The following is a 10,457-nucleotide window of genomic DNA, read 5'->3' on the forward strand; positions in this document are numbered from 1 at the left end:
TTAGTGAAGGAAATAATTGTGACACAGCTTTTTTTCTTTTTTTTTTTCTTTTTGTCAGCTGCTTATATGAACAAGCATAGCCCTGGAGGGCCCCAGAACACACCAGCAATAGAAACTGGAGGTCACCCTTTCCCTTGTCCACAGCCTGCACTCTCTACTGTTTCTGAGCTTTCTCGTGTTTGTTCTCTTCTTGGAATGTCACAACCAGATTTCTCTTTCCTAAAAACACCACAGGTAAAATGTTTTTTCTGCAAAAGTACAAGTTCTCAGTTTTCTGTCAACTGTTCCATATTAAATATTTCGACTGACTGCTGAAATCTATCTGAAAATAAACCTTAGCTCCCTTTGTTGCCTTTTTTAAAAACAAACAAACAAATCTCTATTTCTGTCTCACAGTTTGTTAGCAATACACATTGCCTCAAAAATCTTCTGTCTTTTTTCTAGACCATGACAGTTTGCCACATAAAGCTGTCCAATGGCTTGTTGGTTCACGGCCCGCAGTGTCATTCCGAGGCCGAGGCAAAGGAGAAAGCTGCGCTTTTTGCTTTACAGCGCTTGGTGAGGATGGGAAAAATCTCTGCAAGTCTTTGTCTCTGTGCACTGCATCTGTTGGTAAACCTCTATTTCCTTCCTCCTAGGGTTCTATAGGAGTGAACTTTGCTTCGCCTCCACCTCCAGCAGTGTTTCCAAATTACCAGCCACTAGGAGTTCCTGTACCACCTGGATCAATTCCTCCAGTATTTGCACAGCCCCCTGGTAGGTGTTTGACCAGTACATATTGCAAATAATATCAATATATCCTCTAATTATGGTGGTTCTTTGTATGAAAATTAATGCTCTCCAGAAAGCCCCATTTTCTGGTCTTCAAGTGTACTTGTATGTCTGAACAGTTTTGAAAACAGTTCATGATCCTCTTTGCATCAATGTGCAGACTAATTCAGTATGAAGAAACATCTCTGTTAATGATTTCCTCAATAATGTATTGATCTATTCAGTCTTAGGTGCTTTTTTCCATTTTTTTTCCTTCAAAACAACAGTAATTACTTGAAAGTAGATAGTCCCAGTCCAGAATTTGTAAGAAATAGCCTCCTTGATTTTTTATATGGATTTTCCCCCCATGCCATGTAGTTAATGTTTCTCCATGCAATACTGTTATTATTCATCTATTACCAACTTTCACTCAAGTGCTACATCACACTTGTACACTACCAAACATGAGCATAGTAAGTAACTCCCCAAAAACTGCTAAAAGTCCTGCTGCTGTTGTTTTGTATTCTGGCTCCCAGTTGGTTTCTATTTTACTGAAGTTCCCATCACAACTAGCAGTTAATGAGTCAGCACTGCTGTAACATCCTAGAAACTCATACAGCAGCTGCTACATCTCTTTTCCATGGGGTTTGTCTGTTGTTGCTGTGTTCCAAAATGATGGCCTAAACTTGCAGCTTTCTGCTGATACAGTTGGCTCAGCTGAAGTGTGGAGATCCCACATTATGTGCACTCTGGAATGCAGATACCATGACTTTACTGCTCTTATTTGTGTTGTTATTTAGGTGTAGTTCTCTTTGTTTGGGGGCTTTTGGTAATAAATAAATAAATAAATAAATAGCTATTTTGAAGTAAATATGAAGCATATGAGGCTTTGCTGGAAAGATAAACAAGATGCAGACAGCTGTAGTTGGAGTAGTCCTGGGCTCTTGGCAAGTTTGGGTTTTTTGTTTGTTTGTTTGGGGTTTTTTTGAGGAAAGAGAGCTAAAAGTTTCTTGTTTTCATAGCTAATATGATGCCTCCATCATCTCACATGTTTGGTCCAGTGTCCTGGAGTACTCCAGTGCCTAAGCATTATTATCCTGGCACCTACCCAGGAAATGTGTCTCTTGCAGGAACTATACCAGTTGGTTCTCACAACCAGTTTATACCTCTGCAGGTAAGAGCAGCAGGTTTGTCTTAATCTTGTATTTTTGTAAAACAATGTGACTACAAGATTAATACAACAACACCCCCATTGTGAAGTAGTATTTAGTGTTAGAAAATTATTGTTAAGATACGTATGCATGTTTTCTGAAAGTGGAATATTTTCAGTTTTTGATAATGCATTCTGTTAAATAATATTTATTTAATTTAAAGGTAACTAAAAAAAGGGCTGCTAGCAAGAAAAACTTTGAACTCAAGGAGTTTCAGAGTTCCCCTCAAGCTGCACCACTAAAGAATGAACAGCCAATGTCTTCTGACCACATTCAGCAAGATAGTTCTTCAGCTCCTTTAAAATCTCCTCAAGCTGCTCAGTCCACTGTTTCATTTCAAGACAATGTGGCTACTCCAAGTGTTCCTCATAACAAATCAACACCAAACACTTCCAGCAAGCGAAAGCCAAGAAAACTGGCTGTCAATTTTGGCGCACCAAAATCTTCAGAATAAATCTGGTAGCTAGGTGTATTTTATCTTTAATTCTTTCCCCACTGTTATGTTCTCTCATTTAAAAAAATCAGAAATCTCTATTAAAAAGACCAGCCACTTTAAGTATAATATAGAAGGAAATACATTTTATTTGCTATGGTTTTCAGGTTGTCAGTAAAACCATAAAAATTATGTTAAAAATTTGTTTTATTTTCACCTAGAATAGCAAAAGCCAGGAAAACCTGAGTTAGGGTTGCCATGCCATCCCTTGTGCCTAGGTTTCTAAACAGTGGCTTACAGACAATATCGGGTAAGCAGCAATAACAGTGGCAGCCTTAACTCAGGTTGGATGTGCTTTTTGGGAGGGATGTGGAACAGTAATAAGTTGGGCATCTAACAGTGTTTAGCATGACATTTTGTACTCTAGCTTGATTTTAAATAGTGTAATAAGACAGAAAGTAAAAATTATTTAAATGCAGTTTTTATATTGGCACTCCAGGTCCTTTTGAGTTGAATCAGTGTAACAAAAAGCTGACTACAAAGAAACTGCCAAATCCACTCTAAGTAGGAACTGCTGGGTTTTGTACTAGCGGGCAACAGCTTTACAGCTTTCAGAACATAGGTGTTATTGTGTGTCTGGTATTGGAGTGGCAAAACTGGTTGCTCTTGCACAATCTGTTCCAGGAGATTAATTTATAGGATGTGTTGAATTAAAAAAATATATTTGCAAAGTAGAGATCCTTTTGGTAAAGTACATTTAACTGTTTTTTAATTTACCAATTTACTTGTTTTCTGATGATAAAATAACAAAGTTATCTAATAGCATAGCCTCCTAAATGCTAGTGATAGCTTGGTTTTTTTTCTAAACTATAAAAATGGCCAGACAAAAAGACAACCCATTTTGCTGGATGGCTGTCGAAGTTATGTTTACTCAGAGTCCATTTCTTCCTCTAATAGTCTGCGCCCTGAACCCTTCTCTATAGTAGGTTATTTTTTGTTACTAATGACTTTTAATATTTATTTTTTTAGTTTTTTGAGAGAATTTCTGTGTTGCAAAATTAAATTATCAGGAAGTGTTGCTATTGGTTACATAAGAATATTCAGACAAAAAGCTGACTTGAATTTTTGGACAGGACTATGGGATTCTTTGTTCATATAGGAAAAAAAGAAGGTTCAGAGCTCCTTGTATTCTTTTTAACCCACATGTACCAATCTTATGGACACTAATATAAAATCTTCATCTTAAGAAAAAATTTGAAACCTCTGTTGGTGCTGCTTACTGGCATCGATTAAATTTCATTTTTCATCTGTTCTAGAAAAAGAAGTATTTTTTTCTCTAAGGCCCAAGAACCAGAAGTAAAGCAGTCTTGAGTGATTTATTTTGTTGCTTCTGAACAGGTTTCATTCTGGGTCTGCAAGTCCATAAACTTTCTTTCATATGTTTTTTTGCCTCCATTTCTTGGTGTAGTATGAAGTTTCACATTATTACTGTGTTATGGTGTTCCTTAATTTTCATTTCTCCAAAACAGTTGTTGGCTCAGCAGTATTTGTAGAATAGCAGCAAGCCCTATAAAAAGGATCACAGAGGTAGAAACAATATTAAGAAATTTTATTTTACTTAATATCACAAAACTTGTGGAATAGACTACATATAGTCTGAGATCACACTGATTTTGTTGTTTTCTTTATAGTCATCTAATCTCAAGAGGTTCAAAGCCATATTCTGTGAAGGGAAAGTTGTCTTTTTTGGGGTTTTTGCCCTTATTAGCAACATGAGACTGATATGATGCTGCCATGCCAATATTTTACAAGTGGTTATGTGACATTTAATTGGTCCACTGTATCTATCTGAATGATCTGATCAGACGAGAAAATATCTATTTGAAAATTTCCGTGACAGAGATGAGGCTGTGTTAGATTCTGCATCACAGCATTTTGATGTGTCTGTACAGCCAATTTTTGAGAAACAAAGTTGTGGAGGATACTATACTCTTATGTACCAGTGAACACAGCAATTTTTATTAATTATTCTACTTCAGACTAAGATTTCTGCTCCCTGGAATTGCTATATGTAGTATATTTAGGTGGTTAAACCCTTTATTCTGTAACTGCTGCATATTGTATTAGTCCCTAATTTTTAATTTTTCTATTCTATGAAAGTGACTGCCTGGTGCCCAGTTAATTACAGTTTTACATGTCCTGGTAGGTGTGACATCTGCATTGATCATTGCCATGTCCCCTTTGATTTTATTATTATATTTTAACAAGGTCATAATGTTTAGCTCATACAGATATCAATTTAGGCATTTCTTTTTCTCATAGATATAAAGTATTTTCTAAGCACTGGAGTTTTTCATTAGATCTTATACAGAGCAGTATTTTACTAAAAATCCAAAAGGGAAGACTTTTATGTGCGCATTTTTGTAGTTTCTGATTTTTTTAAAATAACTTTTCATTGTTTATCTGCCAAGTGAAATGTTTTAAATTTGCATATGAATGGATACAGAATGTATTTTTTGTGCTGTTTTGTGTTAAGTGTGCATTTGCAGGTTTTTAGCATGTAGTTGCACAAAGACTGTGCAAAGATATTTTGGTATATGAATATATGCTACACTGAAGGAAAAGCATTCATAAAACTTAAATGCTATATAGAACTCTAATGCAATAGAGTAATTTTATAAACTGTCTGTGTCTGCTTGGATTAAATATTGAAACAACAAACATTACCTATTTTCACTGTTTTATTTCCAAATACTTTGTGGGAACTTGTGTATGCTCCAACCCAGAAGTTTACAATATGAATCAAATCTCATGAAACTCAGTTTCTGTGATCTCAAAAGAAGGACCTGCCCTCCTGACTGTTTCTTGATGGCTTTCAACTGTAACTGTGATCAAAATACAAAGTTTTTTTCAAAAGGCTGTTGGTCACCTTGCAATTAAAAGCATTTAACAGGATACTGATCTTCCAAAAATTTTTTGGCCTTGTCACCAAATAGATTAAAAAAACCCAACCCCACAGAAAAGTCATTATTTTCCAGTAAGCTCAGTCCTAGTGATTGTTAACAAGGTGGAGAACCAGCTGGTGGCTGAGAAGCACAATGTTAATGTCTTTCTTAGACATTTTAGTGTGAATTAGCTTGTTTAAAGCAACAAACATAAAGACTGGAGTACACTCTTAGCATGACCAGCTGCTGCAACTTCATGTAAGTGTGTATGCAACCTGGTGCTTCTGTATAGAACAAGTCTGCTGTAAACACTCAGGTCATATTGCTCAACTTAAAGACACCAAGATAAAATCTTAGATTTCATAAACTGTCTTCAAATGATTAGTCAATGAAGTCTTAACTGCTGTTACCCTGCATGGTGAGTTCTGCCATTTCAATATATAGCACTAAAGAAAATTCAGGCAACTTAAATAAAGGGATAACTTGAAAATATTATCAGTTATTGCAGAGTAAATCTTGCATGGATGCTCCCATTCAAAAATTACAGGACTTCTGTTTAATTTAATTGAGTTGATCTGAACTACTATATAGATGACCCCTGAAGGTGAGGAATCTCAAAGAAGTAATTGGTACTTGCAATAAGGATGTTTTTAATTCTATTTGCAATTGTGAACTCCTTATGTATTCCATAATCAGCCTTCCTTACTACTGAGAGACAGTTATGTTCTTCTCTTTCTGTATCTGGAAAGGGGACACAGTGACATCAAGGGCATAAGGGCAGTCTGAATACACACTCTTGGCCAAAAGAATTCAAATTCAGGTGCATGAGGACCCTTGAATATTGAGACTGTAACTGATAAATGTTTTGAAGAATCTGATATCATGAGGTAAGTGCTGTTCTTTATTAAAAGAATCCATGGTTCCAACAACAGTTCCTTATTGCTGTCAGTTTTTAAGTGGATGTTTACTCTTTATTTTTCTATAATTTACAAATTTCCTGTTTTATTTCTGCTTTGAAATACATTACAAATCAAAGGAATGGTCACAATGTCATCAAGTGCATATAGTAAACCTGGTTCCTGTTATTTGAAAGTACAGAAAAAGCATTTTTCATTAAAACTTTTTTTTCTGGTAAAACTTGGTCAATAAAGCATCAGTGCATTGGCAGTGATTTATGAAAGTTGATAATCACACTTAGTCCTGTATTTTGTGTAATTGCAGTTATTTTTAATGGCTAGATCTTACTGAAATAATGGTTCTTAAGTGCTTTTTCATCCCTTTAGCTTTTAGTATATCCATTTTTCTTGTTCTAATTAAGCTTCATTGATGGCCATTTTTCTCTCTTTTTAATATTTTTTCATTAATTTCTAGACTTGAAATAAATGTTCTTTTAAAGAGCTATTCAGCCCTGAATTTTCTAGTTACACAGTACCATCATATGTATGTACATACACACACACACACACATATATATATACAGGAACTCAATCACTCATTTTCTTAAAATTATTCATAGTTATGTCATTTTCAGTCCACACAATAATTCTTTAAGAGACATTCAGAGGATGATGGACACTGTCTTGTTAATAGACATTGCTCTTCTCCAAATGCAGATATTCCTTAGGCCGAGCAAAAATAATGGGCAAATAATGAAACATTAACAGAGTAAGTACACCAGTTTTCACTTCACTTGCTTTGGTAGATAGATTCTTGGCTTACAGCTTAGTTGTCCTAAAGTCCACCTCATTTCCTGTCAGAGTTTACTTGTGTTGCAGAGCTGGCAGAAAGGAAGGACCACTTGTGCCTGAGGCACAGTGCAAATCCTCCTGCATGTGGGCACAGATTTGATGTGCAATCCCTAGTGATAATCCTGGATTAACCAGTCTCCTATTACTTGCTCCCTCTGGGTCATGCCAAACTGTGTTGCCACATTATGAACCTTATCAAGGAATTAATCTGATTGGCATTCTCCTGTATGTTGTTTTTCATAATAGTTCATGATGGAGCCCCAAGAACAGCTGGGTTGGTACAGTTTGTAGTGTGAGTGTGGGATGATTTAGCAAGAATGGAACCCCTTAAGAAACATCCCATGACTGCCTAAAGCTCAAATGACCCACAAATCTAACATTATTCATCAAGTGATGTCATTGCATGTGGTTCTGTGTGTTGACTTTGAGGAGAGTGGTTAACTTCTGCAGGAGTACAGGAGGAACTGATGAGAAAGGGTCATATGGTAAATTATTGCAACATCTGCATAAAAATCATCATTTTCACTTTAGTTGGTCTGTTAAGTTTTTAGATGAGTCTTAATGAATGATGGATATGGGCTGCACCAGCCAATGGAGCAACAGAAATTAGTGGGCTCTTGTTTGTGTGCAAACTGACAAAGGGCCCCATGTCAGTGCTTTCATAATATTAAAACTTGTTAAAAAGATAGAGCTAAGTAAGTGGGTAAAAGGGTAACTCACAGTTTGAGGAGGCAGTAGGAAGATAGATGCACCTTGACCAAAAAAACAGCTGAGGAAGAGAAGATAAAACCCCCATGCACTGCAAATTTTGGGTCTTGCTCTGTAATATTTCAGTATCTAGATTCCTTTTAGCAGTGCCACTGGCAACTTTGATTCATACTGGAAGCCTTAGGTGAATGAAGATGCTCCAACACAACAGAAATGCACCTGAGAATACTTCATTAAAAAAAACCCCAAAACTAGTTAACTATTCAAAATACAGTTAATTTGTAAATTTTATTTAATAATCTGGTCCTAGAAAATATCAAGACAGTGTCAGGATCATGTTTTCTTTCTGGGAGTTAGGTGTGCTGGGTCTGTGGCAGTTCCATCTCAAGGTCTCTTACATCATCCTATAATGTCTATCTATTGCTGACTGAAACATGCCAAGTGTGATGACATTACTTATAAATATTCAGTTATATTCAGTATAAATCATGGTAGGGGTTTTGCTGTCCCTGCTAGCAGTGTAAGATCTTCTTGACCCTGATGTTCTGCCATTTGATTGGTTTTACTGAATAACTCTTTCCTTTGCTACAGCATTGTACAGGTCCCTGGAGTGCCTCCACTCCTTCATTTGGTTTGATAAGCCAGTAAAATTAAGACCTGCCATGCTTTTCAGAGAGCAAAGCAGCTGAGGATTTCAGCAGAGAAGATGCAGAAGAATGGGACATGGCTGCTGAGGTACTTGGTATGTGACCCCAGGTGTGCCAGCTCCCTCTCTGAGCAGTGCCATCCCCCTGCCCTCACCCAAGCAGGAGGGCTCGGGGTGCTGGTGGGGGTTATGCAGGCTTGTGACCAGGAAAGTGTCCATGCAGTTTCACTTCAAACTGAATCTTTCTTGCCTGTGCTAAAATGAACTTGGGGCTTTTGTGCATATTAACAATAAGATTTTTCTCTGAGGGTGGCAGAGGTTTTGGATAGACAAAGAGTGCTTTGTGGGAATGAGATTATTTATGACCAATATAAACCAACACAGATAAATCATGTATGGACATGCTCTGCACATATCAAAGCACATTGTGTCTTTTATTGCATTCCTTTTATGACATAACAAACACAACAAAAAGAAATTTGTATTTCATAAGCCTCTCATAAATTAAGCAATTTTAACACATGCTCTCTATGATTGATGATGACTAACATTATGTATGCATTGACACTTTGCAGGTTGGTTAAGGTTATGTTTTTCCACACATCTAAGTTCTTTGTTAACATATTAAACTGCTAGAAGAAATCAACTTTACATGGCCACTTCCATGCAATCAAACTGGTATGTGTTTGTTACATTAGGAGCTTGTGAAAGAAAAAGGTAACCTGCATCCATTTTCTTTTTGAAGTTTTGCTTAATCTTGCTGTGAGGCAGGCCCTGCTTGTATTGATACTGTAAAAGCACAAAAGATACCTTTTTTAGATAGATGCCTTTTTTTCTTAAGGCTTCTTAATTTTTGAATGTTTGTAGAGGTTTTAGCCTTTTATACCAGTTACACATGTTGAATCTTATTGAGGTAGCTTTCATCAGAAGTTCTAAGTAATTATTATTATTATGTTGTTAGTTTTGATAAATTAGTTTGAAGAAAAGTACTCTTTGTCAGAATATGAAGTACTTGGTACCTCTGTGACATACATCTATTAGCTGTATGTCAAGAGATAGTCAAAGAGAATAAAAAGTCAAAGAGATTGTGATTTTGTAATGTGTTGTTCCTTAGGGAGGAGAGGTAAAGCGCTTGTTCCTTGGCTTTCTCTTTCACGTGTCTTCACGTCCTCATGATCTGCACCTTTGTCCCAGTGACCTCTGCGACTGCCCATGTGAGGTGAGAAGCCTCTTCTTACTGTGGCTTTCACTGTCAGTAGTATTCCTGGTTTAAAGATCAGTAATGCCAGACTTATCTCACATAATACTGTTCATACTGCGGCTTTTTTCTAAGAGGGGCCTAACCAGAAGTGCAAGGGGGAAATATTTTCAATGTGGGTTTTTTTTTCTTTTTCTGCTCTAATTAAATGAGTTTAAACTAATTGACTAGTTCTTCTGATTACATTTGAGTTAAAACAAAATTCTACTGGTACTTCTTTAGGGTTGAGCATTTTGAATTTTATTGGTTTACTGTTAATATTTCTGGTTGTTTCTGTTTGAAAATTACCCACCTAAAATTTTTAAAATTATTTTTAATAATAATAATTTTTAATAATTTAAAAATTACTCATTAAGGGCAATACGGGGGAACATTTCTGTCACAAACTCTGTTTCAACAGTAGTTTTAGATGCTGTTCCCTCTATAAAGCAAAATGATGGCATCAGTGAATTGCTGCAGCTCATGACTTTGTGTAATTATGCGTAATTTGTTCATGGATACTCAGTGCCTTCAGTGACAAATCCCAGGGGAAAACATAGCTTGTTTAGGGTAAGGACAAGTTGGGGTCAGGCACTGATCACGGGGGTCAGCATCGCACCGTGGGCATCTCTCCCCGGGGCGCTCGGGGCTGAATTTGGCAAAGCCCTTTACACTTGGTGTTTAACTAAAAGCCCTTTTTTACGTGCATGTGGCAGATTTTTGTAGAGACTGCACAGACGAAACGCGAGGCTCCGCTTTCGTGTTCTTGCTGTGTCTGT

At 36.6% G+C, this 10,457-nt stretch overlaps 1 protein-coding gene across 4 annotated transcripts in view; it reads left to right on the forward strand.

Moving 5' to 3' along the window:
- The window catches only part of XRN1 (5'-3' exoribonuclease 1), a 39,112-nt gene extending 29,700 nt beyond the window's left edge, over positions 1–9,412 (forward strand). For 2 of the 4 annotated variants that reach the window (XM_058030768.1, XM_058030771.1), the window contains exons 39-43: positions 59–234; positions 445–558; positions 639–756; positions 1,773–1,924; positions 2,125–5,115. In XM_058030768.1, coding sequence (XP_057886751.1) covers positions 59–234; positions 445–558; positions 639–756; positions 1,773–1,924; positions 2,125–2,415 — 851 coding nt within the window. In that variant the 3' untranslated portion in view covers positions 2,416–5,115. Of the gene's footprint in view, positions 1–58; positions 235–444; positions 559–638; positions 757–1,772; positions 1,925–2,124; positions 5,116–6,058 lie in introns of those variants that run through there. The other 2 variants (XM_058030769.1, XM_058030770.1) reach the window with 2 other exon arrangements.
- Positions 9,413–10,457: the final 1,045 nt, after the last annotated feature.

The sequence above is a fragment of the Melospiza georgiana genome, chromosome 10, assembly GCF_028018845.1.
Source record: "Melospiza georgiana isolate bMelGeo1 chromosome 10, bMelGeo1.pri, whole genome shotgun sequence".
Lineage (NCBI taxonomy): Eukaryota > Metazoa > Chordata > Aves > Passeriformes > Passerellidae > Melospiza > Melospiza georgiana.